This window comes from Mytilus trossulus, chromosome 10 (genome assembly GCF_036588685.1).
Source record: "Mytilus trossulus isolate FHL-02 chromosome 10, PNRI_Mtr1.1.1.hap1, whole genome shotgun sequence".
Lineage (NCBI taxonomy): Eukaryota > Metazoa > Mollusca > Bivalvia > Mytilida > Mytilidae > Mytilus > Mytilus trossulus.
The window spans coordinates 62,100,261-62,116,601 of record NC_086382.1 but is presented as its reverse complement, the minus strand read 5'-3'; the positions used below and the strand labels follow the sequence as shown (position 1 = coordinate 62,116,601).

At 30.7% G+C, this 16,341-nt stretch overlaps 1 protein-coding gene across 1 annotated transcript in view; it reads left to right on the top strand.

Moving 5' to 3' along the window:
- Positions 1–15,695, top strand: part of LOC134688340 (uncharacterized) — a 207,478-nt gene extending 191,783 nt beyond the window's left edge. The window contains exons 41-53 of the mRNA XM_063548958.1: positions 42–145; positions 513–618; positions 2,138–2,288; positions 3,308–3,377; positions 5,541–5,607; positions 6,150–6,253; positions 6,900–7,026; positions 7,522–7,563; positions 8,458–8,526; positions 10,755–10,821; positions 12,729–12,811; positions 14,047–14,115; positions 15,455–15,695. Of these exons, the coding sequence (XP_063405028.1) occupies positions 42–145; positions 513–618; positions 2,138–2,288; positions 3,308–3,377; positions 5,541–5,607; positions 6,150–6,253; positions 6,900–7,026; positions 7,522–7,563; positions 8,458–8,526; positions 10,755–10,821; positions 12,729–12,811; positions 14,047–14,115; positions 15,455–15,616 (1,221 nt within the window). The 3' untranslated portion in view covers positions 15,617–15,695. The remainder of the gene's footprint in view (positions 1–41; positions 146–512; positions 619–2,137; positions 2,289–3,307; positions 3,378–5,540; positions 5,608–6,149; positions 6,254–6,899; positions 7,027–7,521; positions 7,564–8,457; positions 8,527–10,754; positions 10,822–12,728; positions 12,812–14,046; positions 14,116–15,454) is intronic.
- Positions 15,696–16,341: the final 646 nt, after the last annotated feature.

Below are 16,341 nucleotides of genomic sequence, written 5' to 3'. Positions count from 1 at the left end.
TCCTAAATAGTAAAACATTCAAAACTTGTTTTATTTTTTAGGAGACTGGACATGAGAAATCCTTAAGTTATATATCAGCAGCTGGTTGTGGTATATCTATCCTGTTTTTGGCTATAACTCTTACATTATACTTTAGAAATTGGCGGTATGTTTTAAGAATATGTTGATATACAGTAAATATAGCTTAATACAGTGTAGCAAATTGTGACCTATAATTGTTCACTGCTACATCATTTGATCTCTGGTGGAGAATTATACATGTACCACATCTTCATATTTGTATAACGAAGACCTTATCTTATATGTTTTACTTGATGTAATTGTTTATAATGAGCAAATACAAACAAAACTCTTGATAAAACTTGTTTAATTACTATGATAATTAAAACATTTAAATGATTTAAGTGATGTTGTCTGTAATATAAATGTAACAGAGAATCTGCATGTTTGGCAATGAAAATATATATTGAGTATTTTTTTTAAAAATTAAAATGTTTGTTAATATGTTTCAGTCGAATCAGATCAGATAAAGCAAAAATCCTGGTGAACTTATGTATAGCATTGATACTTTCTTATGCTTTGTTCCTATGCTTGTGGGCACCATTATCAGACATAAGGGTATGTTACTTTAATAATTGATCTGAATGAAGAAAGGTAAATGTCATTGAGAATGTCAACAACACATTTAACTAAACCCAAACAATTGTTTTATCTAGGAGTCATTGTATTATATAAAGCCGTAAACAGGCATTTATTTTATTTTGTTGTTTTTTGGGGGAAAAAATGTGTTTTCAACTTTAGCATATATAGAAAAAAAAGAAGATGTGGCATAAACATCAGTCAGACAGCAACTAAACACTACAACCAAAAGACATCTATAGTGAGCAGCATACAGTGTTCAACATGAGAAGATGTATGAACATATGACCAGCTGAAGCTTAAAAAATTGTGATAAAACTATGCAAAATCTATGAAATTAATTCTGACCTTGACATTCACAGCACTGTATTGTGTGACATTCGTAGTAGTTCAGCATTTGATGTTAAAGGATGTATACTGATATCCATTTGATGTTAACAGAGTAAATATGTAATGGCCAATATTATCCAGCAGTGTACTCTTTGCTTCTGGAAGAAATAATATGTACAAATTACCTGACAAATTTATTTTAGCCAACAGAATAATTACAGAAATATGGCGCTTCTGCATATAATTTACCTGAATTTCTACCCACCTGAATGAAAGTACACTTACAAATACTATATACAGCTTATTATAAATGTTTAATGAGTCTGTGAAAATAAAATTAAAAGACATTACAAACATTGAGACAGTAACCCAACAACACAAAGTCACCAAAAACTACCAAACAGCATACCAAGCTCTGAATTGTTGACCAGAGCAGTCCTTAAATTATGCATGAATTCAATGCAGACGATCATCTGAAATCCAAACAAAAATACATAATTATACCCCCACTTTAAAAAAGGGGGGTTTACTGTTTCATTCCAACCGTCCCATGAATATTTTTCATCGCATTTTTCACAGGAACTACAATACAAGGATTTCTGAAATTTGGTTTCAGAGTTTATCTAAGTCAGCTATACTGTGTGATGAGTTTTCAGATTGATCACTTGACAACTTCCTGTTTACCAAACACTTGTATGATTTTACACATGATAGCCAAGTTGAAAATGTTCGTCATATTTTTCTCAGGAACTACAATACAAGGATTTCTGAAATTTGGTTTCAGGATTTATATAAGTCAGCTATACTGTGTGATGCGTTTTCAGATTCATTACTCGACGACTTCCTGTTTACTGAACACTTGCATATTTTTACACTATTAATATTATCCACTTGCGGCGGGGGTTTCATCAGTGAGCAGTAGCTCACAGTTTCACTTGTTTACATTGCTGTGGGATAAATATACAGCAACTGTGTATAAAATATTGAAAACAACACATTTAATATTTCTGTGTGTCGAAGGGCTTTTCTGGATTTACTTTCATCAACACTCAAAGCCAAACATTTGAAATCTGAAGTTGTAAATGTACCCAAACCGTTGAAGAGCTATATGACAAAAGAACCAATACATAGTTTACATTATCATATAAATATGCCATTTTTTATACAGGGATTGTGTGTAACAATTGCTGTGTTACTACACTATATTTTCCTGGTGGATTTTACTTCGATGTCCGCCATGGCTATAGAAATTGGAATCCAAGTTCTTTATATATTACCAACAAAGTCTAGAGTGAAATGGTTGATACCAAGCTGCTGGGGTAAGCAGTATCTAAATTAAGATTTTAAAGCTGTACTTACAATAGAAGGGGGAATAATGTTTTCTGTCTTTGTGTCTATCAATAGACGTTTTTACACTGGTATGCAAATTTGTCAGCCATTACGTAGAATCACACAGGTTCCCGTAAAGTTTGACATAACAATTAAACAAAAATTTGACGTCACAATAAAGAAAAGATAGTTGCTTGACGTCAAAAGGCTATTCGGAGGCAATCAAAGGTCATTTGGAGACAAAATTCAGCTAAATACCAAAAGTGTAAATACCTTTATTCCATCTCAGATAAAAAAAATTGTTCAAGGTAGCTTTTAACAATGAAGTTGTGGTTCAATCAGCTTTGACATTATTACATACGTTCATTGTTCACTAGAATGTTACCTTTTTCATGATTTCATGATTCACTTAATAAGAAAAATTAGGGAGCTTGTAGTCATATAGACACATCATGAACATTTATCAAGAATTAGGAAATAAGATGTTTTGTAGCCCTTCAAACCCAATAGCACTCAAAATTAAAACAATGGAATCAGACTGGCACTGTGTTTTCCTCTCTAAAAAAACAAAACTTATGTTGACCAAAAGTAATACTGAAATGATTGTCTAAAGTATTTTAGTTTCAAAACTTTAAAAAATCTCTGTCAAATAAATATTACGACTAGGCTGTTGATATTATCAGCAGAATAAAGCAACCACCTGGAAAGCTTATCATAAAAGAAATATGAAGATGTGGTATGAGTGTCAATGACAGCCTTCAACATTGATCCTTGGATCACACTGAGCAGCAACCTATATTATAGGCCCCAAATGGACAAATGTAAAACAATTCTATATAGAAAACAAGAAAGAAGAAAGATAAAGCATGGTTAGGATGGGCTTTATTAATAATGGTGAGAAGAAAACCTTCTATGCAACTAATATGTATTAATAATAATCAAAATGCATTAAAGGAGTAAGTAAAAGTTATAAATAAAATCATATTTATACATATGTAAATGCTTTCAGTTGTTCCAGCAGTGATTGTTGGTATATCTATGGGAGCAACACAATTAGAAGGATATGGTGATTCAGATGTGTAAGTTTGTCTTTTATCCAATCACTGAAAGTTATATAAGTGTCTTATTTATAGTAGTTAAGTAAAAAGTTTGAGATCAGTTTCCAGCAATTTTAAGTGGTCTGCAGTCGAATTGCTGAGTGAATGGATTCATTTCAACCTTTAATGACTACTATTCTATATTATTTATTACTTCAAGTCTTATTGTTTAATGGACTACAGTACAATACTTGGTATAAAGATACATTTTTGGGGAAAATACCAGCCTCATCCCAGAGTAGGTCAAGTTGAATATAAAAAATACAAATATGCAACATGATGAAGTTCTGTTGATGCTAATAAACTCATCATAGATACCAGGACTCAATTTAGTATATACGCCAGACTAAATGATTTTTTGCTCAACAATTTTCAATTGTCATTTACTTCTGTAAAACATTTTAATCTTGAATCATCAATTTCGGAGGAATCTATTAGTTGAGATAAGCTAAAAACCAATCAAATTAATTCACTATAATCAGCAGTCCAACAGTCATACCTATTGTTACATTGAAATTTCTGTCAAAATTTATCAAAAGTGCTTCCATTTTTTATATAATATAACTTGTAGTAAAACAAAATATTATTAATGCTTGTTTAATTAATAATTATTAGATATTAAATATTAATACAAATTAAATACTAGTTTATTAGGACAACCTTGACTAAAAAATACCAATTTATAAATTAAGAAATTTATTTAAGTATATTGTTTTTAACCCTGCCTTAAAAAAGGGGGTATACTGTTTTACCTCTGTTTGTCCGTCAGTCCTACCTTCCCTTGAATATTTTCGTCTAATTTTTCTCAGGAACTGCATCGTAATGATTTCTGAAATTTGGTTTCAGGTTTTATGTAATCAGCTATACCCTGTGATGTGTTTTCAGATTCATCACTGAACAACTATCTGTTTACCAAACACTTAAATATTTTTACACTATTAAAATTATCACATATTTTTACACTAGTCTCGGTTATTGTATAGAAAGGTATATACTATGAAAATTAGAGCGCGGGGCTGTGCCCCAAGATCTTATTTTCATAGTATATACCTTTCTATACAATATCCAATTTAGCACATATTTACAACTTGAGTAATCCTGTAATTAGTCTAATTGATATGTTTTGGCTGACGGGATGTAGCTTATTTACATAGTTTTGTAAATCTACTCACTCTACTATCATTGTAAAAATAGGATTTCAAAAGGCCCATGACTTCAGAATGTAAAGAAGGTAGCTGCTGGTGTAAGTATGTTTATTGATATAAAGCGTTGTTTTACTATACATGTACTTATTTACATGGAAAGATGACAAAATGAATTGACCAAGAGCAGACAATTCTTAAATTGCAATGAAAGCTTTACATTCTTAAAAACCTTTTTTTTTAATTTCACATAAAACCTAAAACTATCTTGAAATAAGATCTTTGAATAAGTACAAATAGTTGTACCCCCCTCCCACATCTTTGGATGAAACACTTTTTTAAAATGGCTGGATCTGCCCCTGGTATTTACCCATAGGTAGTCTAGTGAATAGTTTATATGCATGAAATATTTGTCACTGGACATTAGGCAACCAATTATCGACCAATTTATGACTAAATATATCAAATTGCTTCATTAATAATTTCCCTTCAAAAGATTCATGGTTGACTCTTTTTTTGTACAAAGTCATTGCATGGAAGATAAAGTAATACAAATTTTAGATTGAGTTGTACTTTAATAAAGGTATAAAGCACCATAATTATTACTCTTTATTTTAATGAAAGAAACTTTTTTAATTGTCAAAACAAAGTTTACATCAAGAGATTGATTAGTAGGATGTTAAAAATCTGTTTGAAAAATAATTACAAACTATTTAGAACACAGAATTTATTTCAAATAGCCAGTAGCATTTTTTGTTTTAATATCTTGATTACAATACAATGAAATCCTACCCTTGTGGTCATTCATGCGTAGTTACTTAGTACACGGAAAAGTATGTACTATGAAAATTAGAAGGCAAATTCAAGCAATTTGATTGGACGAGAAGTTGTAAGTATGTGCTAATTAAAATTATCCACTTGCTGCATGGGTATCATCAGTGAGCTTTAGCTCACATTTTCACTTGTATTGTTACTTCCTACAATGTGTATAATGTCTTTTCAGGTGCTGGCTGTCTGTAGATAAAGGACTGATATGGGCATTCATAGGACCTGCTTTAGTTATAGTATTGGTAAGTATGAGAATTGTATTTAAGTAAACTGAGTCTTTCTTTTATTTATTGACCAAGTGTTTTACCCATGTCTTTGTGTTTAAAATATTATGATTTCTTGATAATGAAAAAAAAAAGGGAAGAGTTAAAATAAATCTGTCACTATTCTGTCAATACATGTATCATCATTGAAAGCCCTATTTTCTTTTTGTATGCCCCTGCCATGAATAGGCCTGGTATATAGTGTTACCCATGTTGGTCCATTCAAACAGTTGTCTGGACTTTAATCATTATGTGTGCAGATATCTGTCTTATTTTTTGGAACAATAGTGCATAATAATGAATTACATATTGAATTTGAAATTTGTTCAATTTGCCTGACAGTTCTTGGAAATTTTAAACACAGTCCTTGGACTAAAAATATGTTTTTGAAAATTTTAGTTGGAGTGCTGCAGAATCAATGTCCGAGGCATTAATATTGTCAAACCTATAAGTTGATTAAGGCTTCTGTATAAATTATTAAATTCCTTACTGTTAGCAGTGGTTTTTAAATTTCTTTTCAGGTGAATCTTGTTATACTAGCTTTAGTCATAAGGACATTGTTTAGGAGTATGGGTAGTAAAGCTGGCAGATCAAATCAATCCAAATCAACACTAGAAAAAACAAAGTAAGTGTTTGTACCTAAATGTCAGCACATACATAATATGAAAAAGTGGATTTCAAGAGTAGATATTGTATTTAGTATGAAGTAGTTTGATTTAATGATATTATCTATAAATAGAAATCATATGGAACATTAAAATCATAACTAAAGTAAAGAATTAGAAACAAAAAAAATATGAAAAGAGTAAAAAATATAATCAAAACACTCAACACAGTGTTAAACAATAAGCATCAACTCAATTAAACAATGTCATGAAGTTGAATGCAAAATACTATTTAATTACGACTTTAAATCACCCCAATTTTAAAACTAAAAATTAAAATTAAAAAAAAATAAGAATAAAAGTTGTTATGATGATGCAGGTGTCCCCAGTAGAACATAATATTACTGATACTTAGATTGAATTGATATTATGAGTGATATAAGACTAAAGGGGAGTCATTTGTCTTGCTCAATTAATCGTAACCATCTCTAATATGATTAATTAGGACTTGTATGTACCATGGATTTCAATTTGGTTAAGAAAGTCAACCAGTTAGACCTTGAAAATGGAGGTCAATGAAAAAAAAATTTGAATTACATAATATCAAAAAGTAATTTTCAGATACTTTTTATATATATTACAACAGTACAAATTTATTTTTTGTAGAACTGGTGCAAGAAGCATTTGTGTATTGGCTCCTTTGTTTGGTGTCACATGGGTTTTTGGCGTATTATCTATGTCAAAAGATTTGGTAGCATTCCAATATCTTTTTGCAATATTCAACTCCTTACAGGTATTTACTGATCATTTTAAATTTAAAAGAATAATATGATGGTAAAAAACAAAAATAAGCAGATACAAAGGGGTAATCAAAAGCCACAAGTGAAAGGAACACAATACACTCACAAAATGAAAAAATATGAGTAGCTTAGATTATAAGTCCTCAAGACACTACACAGAAATGTATACGAACCTCCTCAAATAGCAGATGTGAACTCAGATGCTCTGAAAGGGTTCAACAACTCCTGCTTCACCTGTGGCTCCTGTATTTTTGTTCATGGGAAATAAACATTTATTTAGAAGTCACTTTGAACTTTATTTTAATTTCGATATAAAAGTGTAGTCAAAGGGAGACAATTCATTCCCTTTTGATGACATTTACAAATATGTTAAAAACAGCAAAGAAGTTTGACAATTTATATTCAATATAACGCATTTATTGTTTACATTTATGTGTATTTATTATTAAGTAAATCCTGCATTTAATTTAATAATTTTTCTTTTACAGGGATTTTTTATTTTCATATTTCACTGCCTAATGGACAAACGGGTAAGCCTATAAATAAAGTAATATAGAAAGTCTCATTATTAATGAGGGTACATCAGAAGATTGATAATAATGAAAACTGTGTGACTTAATGGACAGCTTAGACCATATAACAGTAAGAAAACACAATTGCTTTAGTACAAAACAGAAACAAAAATTTTTACTAAGTTATACTACACAGACTAGAATTAAAGGTGCTTTTGGATGCTCCAGATGAACACAGAAGGATTTTTTTCTAGATGGAATAGTAATTCACAGCTTTTACTAGAATATTTAATTGTTTATGAAATTTAATTTCAATCTTTTTGATATAAGCCAACATCATAAGTTTAGGGAAACATGGCATATGAAAATGACAGTCCTTAGTTTTGGGTTATAATTATCTCCTAAAAAAATCATGGTACTTTTTTGAGAACCATTTTCACATAATACATTTTAAGCTTCCAAGAAACACATTTTTTATGTTCTGTTTCACATGATGCTAAAACAAGCAACAAAGACACTGACTTAATTATAAACACATTACTGATGTTGAGTTATCTCCCTTAACACAAGTCCGACTTCCATCAGGGATTTAGGAGGCCTCAGTGGATGAGTGGTCTAAATAGTCAAACTACTGTATCACTAGCCTGTCTGAGATTATGAGTTCGAATCCAGCACAGGATAGGTGGACTCGACTCAAATTTTATTTGACTAGGATTGTCAGTTCATACAGAAGGTCCATCATGGGACTCTTGCTTCCTCCAACAACAAAAAACTGAATTATGAAATGGCACAATAGTGTTGAAAGTGGTGTTAAACACCAAACAATCAATTGATAAACTTGCTAGATTTTTACTATTTGTATACAATTCATAAAAAAGTCATAACCTAAAATATTTGTTTTTATGTTTAAAGGTGAATGAGGCAATTAAACACCGTAATAAGAAGAAAAAAACTTCTCGTTTTGACTCCTTTTCAAACACGGTAAGTAACTTTATTCATTTTTATTTTAATTTAGGAGCTACATATAAATAGCTGATTTTATAGACAGACATACCACGTCCACTTTTTTGTCCATCTGATGAGTTAAGCCTTTTTCAACTGATTTGTATAGTTCATTCTTATGTTGTACTGTTATACCACTGTCCCAGGTTAGGGGGAGGGTTGGGATCCCGCTAACATGTTTAACCCAGCCACATTATGTATGTATGTGCCTGTCCCAAGTCAGGAGCCTGGAATTCAGTGGTTGTCATTTTTTTATGTGTTACATATTTGTTTCTCATTCATTTTTTTTACATAAATAAGGCCGTTTGTTTTCTTGTTTGAATTGTTTTACATTGTCTTATCGGGGCCTTTTATAGCTGACTATGCGGTATGGGCTTTGCTCATTGTTGAAGGCCGTACGGTGACCTATAGTTGTTAATGTTTGTGTCATTTTGGTATTTTGTGGATAGTTGTCTCATTGGCAATCATACCACATCTTTTTTATATACTCTAGTTTTAGTCAATTTACTTGCATAGTAAAAAGAATTAAATATTTCATTTATTGCAGATGAAAAGTGTATGACAACAAAGATAATTCTGTGGTTAATACACCACAGATTACTAAATAAATTTGAAATAATGCTACATGTATAATGAAACATTTTCATTTACCTTAATTAAGTAAGAAACAATGTTTTGTTTTAAACCATCAATACTTTTTGTCTTGATTTTAAAAAAGATTGCAAAGGCCCTTATGTCCAATAACTTTGTGTAAGAAAAAAAACATCACAAAAAAAATGTGCTAAAAACTGGAGCTGAACATGGCTAATGAAAATTCTGTTGTAAGTCACATTCAAGATGCTGGAGGAACTGAAAATGCTGATGCAAATCTGTTATTGTGTATGCTTTCACACTTGTTGTTCACATTATAAATCTTATTTAAAAAAAATATGTAATATTTGGCCTGAGAACACAGTTATTTCGTAGTGCATTTTCTTTAGACAATAAATTTAAATTAAAAAATTGCACCTGCTCTTTCTCAAAAAGATTTTTACAGTGTAGTGTACTACCAGTGAGACAAATAATATCAAAATTATAGGAACTTCTACCAGCTCTAACTCAAAACATTGACAATTCTGTGTTAAGGGGGTGTAAAATTCAATTTGACAGCTTCAGAAGTGATAAAGTTTGACCTTTTTGAACTGGACCAAATCACTACTTAACATAAAAATTCAGCACCCAAATTTTGACATGGAATTACATTCCCCTACTTAATATTTCATGCATTTAATATCAAGAAATAACTTGGGAAAGTGTATCAAATAAAACATGCAAGTTATACACTGTTTACACTAGGGACTATATTTGTAGACAACAAAAACCAAAGGTTGATAACTGTGTCCTTGGACCATTTATGTAATTTCAACAATATTCAAAGATGTGTTTAAAAATCAGGCCAAAACAATTATTTTTATGAGAGTTATGCCCCTTGAAAATGTATATTAAAAGAAACTGACATTGAAAGCACACTTTAACCAACATTTCGAATTGAACTTAAAACTAGATTTCAAAGGCAAATATCAGTAATATCTTGGATGAGTTTAAACATCAGGGATGATTATTTTTTGGCTCCCTGTTACCCATGCATATGGAAGTTCAAAAAAATTGGAAAATCAAAATTGTAAGCTCTCAAACACCTACACTTCTCTTCCTAATTTGATGCAACACATGTCAAATATTCACACCAGTAACATATGCGAGTTTGAAATTTAACACCAATCAATTTTTTTTGAAAATTGTCGATTGCATAGTAAATCCATTTTGTATGTACACTCTTGTGTGCTAATTTCTTAATATTAAAAATCCATAACTTACAGCAAATAGTTGTAAATCATTAGTCAATAGAATATTTTAGGGACTTTTGTCCTTTAATAATATGGAAAAATCAGCATTGTAACTGCTCTTGACCTACATTTCTTAGGAGCGATTAAATGAGACTGATGTCAAAGGTTAACATTTGCAATATCTTTGTTTGAGAGTCAATTTGATTTTTGTTTTGTTTTCTTAAGTTATGCTCTTTTGAAATGTAAATATTTTAGAAAATTAGTATTGTAAGTGCACGCATACCTACAATATTTATTGGAGTGTAATGATTTTATGTCGGTTACACATAGGCTATATTTCAGATTAATTTTAAAAAAATCATTTTATATATATGTTCACATCAGGTCACAAAGACACGACTAATAACCCAGACAAGTTTTACAGAGGAATCTCCTGAAACCAGTCCAAAAAGTGAGTAACAGTAAACTGATTAATAATTTCATCTGTCTTGATTCTCAACAGCAAAAAATAACCTAGAATTATTGAAATATACTTTTGAGCAAGCACACACCAGCCTGCATACCTGTCAACCTATGACAATAAAAATACAGGTCATGACCTGCATTCAAGAATGAAATCTCAGGTCATAACATGTACAAACTTTTTTTAGCTGAATTTCAGTATTATAGCGAACCAAATGAAAGTTTTCCACAGAGTCGTCTGCTCTTTACCAAGGTAGTTAAACTTCTGCAAGTTTACCTGTCCCATTGAATCAATACAACAGGTATTGTTCTCTGTGTAGTTTATTCACTTGGACATTTAAATTTCTTCTAGGAGAAATCTATCACTCATTGATTAATTTGCCTGAACAAAAAAATATCTTCTTTGTTGATTGAAATACATGTATAAACTCACATAAACTGCATGTGATACAGTATGTATTCAATATCAATATTATATATTCAATCTGTTCAATATAAGCACTGATTTAATTATAAAAAGTTTTTGTAAAGTACTGCATGCATTTATGTTTCAAAGAATCTGCATGTTTTTCATGGTTCTTCAGTTATAAAGAATACATTTATGAAGACCTTTATTTAAACATTATCCTTTTAAGTTTTTATTAGTGAACAGACTAAAAAGTAGCAAATTTTAATAGGTAAAATGTTGAAATTTGATCAGAAAACAACTTTTAATTTTTTTTTTATTGATTGAATAAATAAAACATCACATGCAGTTTTATAATTACTTATTTGTACATGTATTTCCATCATTGACAGTTCAATTTTTTGTTCAGGTAAATTAATCAGTGAGTGGTAGATTTCTCTTGCAAGAAATTTAAAGGTCCCATTGAATAAATTAAACAGAGAACAAAAGGTGTTGTATTTGTTAGATGGGACAATAGAACTTACAAAAGTTTAAATCGACAGGTAACTTGTAGGTGAATCTGTGGAAAACTATGATAGGCTTCGCAATAAATAACCCAGAAATTCCAAAATTGTCCTGTTTTCACTCGGATTTTGACTCATTTCATTAGATATTATCCTTTGAAATAACGGCAAATTTGTCCTTTTCCCTGGACAAGAAGTTCAACTAGTTAGATGGTCAATATTAATATTTACTTTGGGTTCAATTTGTCCATTAAAAAATCTAGTATACAGATAATTTCCATAATCTTTTCTCATGTCTAACAGTTATTTCATGACCCTAACCAGAAGTCACATGTATTCTGTGAAAGTTGTTATTTTATAGAATGTTGATAGAGTTCATTTCTAACACAAAACTTCCTCCATCAAAATGGATAGCGCAATAGTAGCGCTATTGATTATGTCATGAAATTAATTGAAAATATACTAAATATATTTAAATATTTTCTTTATGAGTATAATAGCTTGTTGTTTGGTGTGAGCCAAGGCTCCGTGTTGAAGGCCGTACTTTAATCTATTATGGTTTACTTTTTAAATTGTTACTTGCATGGAGAGTTGTCTCATTGGCACTCACACCACATCTTCCTATATCTATATAATCGATCTTCTATAATAACTTCATTTTTTTATATAAGTTTGAATTTTTCATTATTAATTAATTATTTTGATATTTAGCTTAATCTTACTTTTCATTAATTTGTTTGAAATCCGTGATAAAAGAATTACGTTTTATTATTTGAAAGTGACTTATAGACCCAATGGGTTGGTTGTATTTTATTGTGTATGTAATATATTTGTACTTTATTGAAATGTGATTACACATGTCACTATAATAAACATTTACTTACTTACTTTACTTACTTAATACTTTTTATGCAGTTTTTCCTAGAAAAAAAACCAGGAAAACCTAGCTTATGTTTTCTTTTTCACTCTGATTATGTTTAATTTCAGAAACTAATTCGAGTGTACTTAATACCAATGAGCTGGAAAAGCCATATGACAAAGATCTGAACAATAACCTCAATAACAATTTGGTTAGTTTAACCTTAATTGATACACAAATGTTATAAATGTCTTGTTTATTAAGCAAAGACCTGTCTTAGCAGGTCAGCCTCTTCAAATCCTCCTATAGGAATATCTATGCCTTTTGAACCCCAATTCAAAGGTCACTTTCTTATACTGTCAGTTTTCAATGGTCAGGAGAATGACCTTTATGCAGAGGTTTGATTGAAATTATTAAAAATGAAAGAGTATAGAGTAACAAATGAAACAATTGTAGCTTGCAGCATGCATGATCTTCTAGGTTATAAAGAACTTGTGATTAGGCATTATGAAGCAAAATACCAAAATGCTTGTCTTGGAGTAGAATGTTATCCTTGATTGTGGGAGATTTAATTTTCTAATTGTTTCATTTTAAATCATTTTTGTTTAACCGTATAGTCGATTATTTTTTCGGATGTAAAATGTCACAATTTCATTTAATAAGGTATTCTAAAATATTTTGACGGTTATCATTTTGGCAGTATCTAAACTATTATCAATACCTTTACAACTGCAATTTTATATTGGCAGAATTTAATTTAATAACTTTGTTAAATCTGCAAAAGTAAGCAGAAATTAGCACCCTGCGAAAATAACCTGCTAAACGGTAATTACTGTTTATCACACGAAGTCCTAGCTGAGAGCTAACTTAAAGTTAGTTGTTTAGTTTGAATGAGTTTTCAGTCTTTTGTACTGCAACTTAATGAACTTCTGTGGATTCATTATACTTCTTGGAATATACATTTGCATGGGTATAGTTTCCATGTTCAACAAATTATCAATTTTCAGAAGGCTTGTAAAAAAAGACTTCGGCAAAACCATGAAATCAAATATCCAGAAATACACCATATTTTCTAAGTCAACAAAAATGAGTATCCTCAAAAAGAAATGAATGCACAGTATTATGTTAAATATTCTTGTGATACAGGGCAAGGAAGGGTTAGTGTTTCATATTATATTAACATGTTCTAACTTCTTTGTCCAAAATAAAGTTGAATGATTTTATGCAGAATATTAAACCTTAACTTCAGCTTGATAACGCAACAAGTAAATTCTTTGTACATGATTTTTGTTTAAAATTGAACTTTTGTATTTTATTAACAGATAACCAATTACTCTTCGCAAAACTAATCAACAGGGACCTAATCTAGTTGTAACCCAGATTCAAAGTGTCCCCTTATAAAATGTACAATATATATTAATTGATAATATATGCTCTTGTTTTCAGCCTGGAAGAAAGTTGTCACTACTGAACAATTTTGTACCAAAGAATCAGTCATCTCCTATAGGACAACAGGTAAAAATGATTGAAAAGTTGGCAACATATGTAAAACATTTATTTTTTTGCCCCACATAGAGAGGCATTATGTTTTCTGGTCTGTGAGTCTGTTCGTTCATCTATCTGTCCTGCTTCAGGTTAAAATTCTTAAAGGTAGTTTTTGATGAAGTTGAAGTCCAATCATTTTGTACCCTATGGTATATGATCTTTCTAATTTTAATGCCAAATTGGAGTTTTGACCCAAATTTCACTGTCCACTGAACATAGAAAATAATAGTGAGAGTGGGGCATTCATGTACCTGTACTATGGACACATTCTTGGATTTTTATACCCCCGCTTTAAAAAAAAGGGGGGGTATACTGTTTTACCTCTTTCTGTCAGTCCGTCAGTCCGTCCGTCAGTCAGTCCGTCCGTCAGTCCGTCAGTCAGTCCATCCCATGAAACTTTCGTCACATTTTTCTCAGGAACTACACATCCACCCTTTCTGTAATTTGGTATCAACATTAATATATATGTCAGCCATACCGTGTGATGCCTTTTCAGATTCATCACTCGACAACTTCCTGTTTACCTAACACTTGTATGATTTTACACATGATAGCCAAGTTGAAAATTTTCGTCACATTTTTCTCAGGAACTACAATACAAGGATTTCTGAAATTTGGTTTCAGGATTTATATAAGTCAGCTATACAGTGTGATGCGTTTTCGGATTCATCACTCGACAACTTCCTGTTCACCGAACACTGGCATATTTTTACACTATTTATATTATCCACTTGCGGCGGGGGTATCATCAGTGAGCAGTAGCTCGCAGTTTCACTTGTTTTTACTCTTCTTTTCTTTTCAAAATTTGAATTTATACACAAAGAGCTAATAGCAGATCTAAAAATTTATGAAAATTTCAAATTAGAATTACAGCACCATTTTTTATTTCGAAATAGCAAATTTACTAAAATTCATACAATACTTCAAAAAGTCAACTCTTATTACTGACATAAAAACATTCAATCATTGTACTTGTGAGAATTTGGGATTCTGTTTTGTCTTAGATTCTACAATGAGTATTAGGAATTTAAAATAGTTGCCATATACATTGTATGGACATATCTTTCAATGTATTTTAAAACTTTTGATATGAAATAATTAAAATTTTTACCTGTAACAATTAATTTTATGAGACCAAGTAAGAATTATTATTATTGGTATTTTTCTTTATATATATTCTCTCCTTAGAGTTTAAAGTAAACCAGCTCTTAAAAAATGAATCATTCTGGAGAAAAAAGGTCATTTATTTGAATGTGTAGTCAAGATGTCTCTAAGATTGTCATATATGGCTTATTTTTCATCATTCCAGATGATAGGTAGACAATCAGCTTCTAAAAATCTGCCCACACCAGCAAACCAACAAGAAGGTTACAATCCATGCGGACTGGTACAAAGTCCAATGAGGCTGTCTCCAGGACATCAACCAACAACTCCTTGGCAACCAAATACAGCCGACATTGGAACAATTTGAATCTGCTGCTGTTGAAATGTTTGGTCACATCTGATGTTAATTATTGATTGCAGAAGACTATTTTTTGTCATATAAGTGGTCAAATTGAAGAAAATAAAATGTTTATTTATATTGACTTATAAAAAAGAAGAATTGGTATGATTGCCAATGAAACAACTGTCCACAGGAAACTAAAATGATACAGAAATTAACAACTAAAGGTCACAGTATGGGCTTCAACAATGAGAAAAACCCATACTGCATAGTCAGCTATAAAAAGCCCTGAAATGACCATATAAAACAATTCAAACCAGAAAACTAACAGTTTGTTTGTTTTTTATTTAGATAAAACAATATCATTTCTTATGTGGATTTACCCTTTCCTCCATATTGACACCTTTTGACGCCTGTGTAGTACCTCAGTTAAAACGCTTTGACTAAAAAGTGTCTGCAGTAGACTTGATAAAATTTGTATCCAATATGAAAAGGAATATCATAGGAATATCTATATGACTAGTTTTGTAGAAAAAAACTGTTTTGGGATGTTTGGAAATTTAATGGAAGACAGGGAATGTGACAAAACATTTTTGGACTTAAAAAGTGTTTCAAAATAACTTGATAAAACTTGCTAACTATTTGAAAAAGTTGGATCTTTGAACACTGTTGATGATTTAAATGATCATATATACATTATAATTTTTTAGTTTCTCGAAGTAAATGTTCAGTTTGAGAAGCATCTGTTGGCA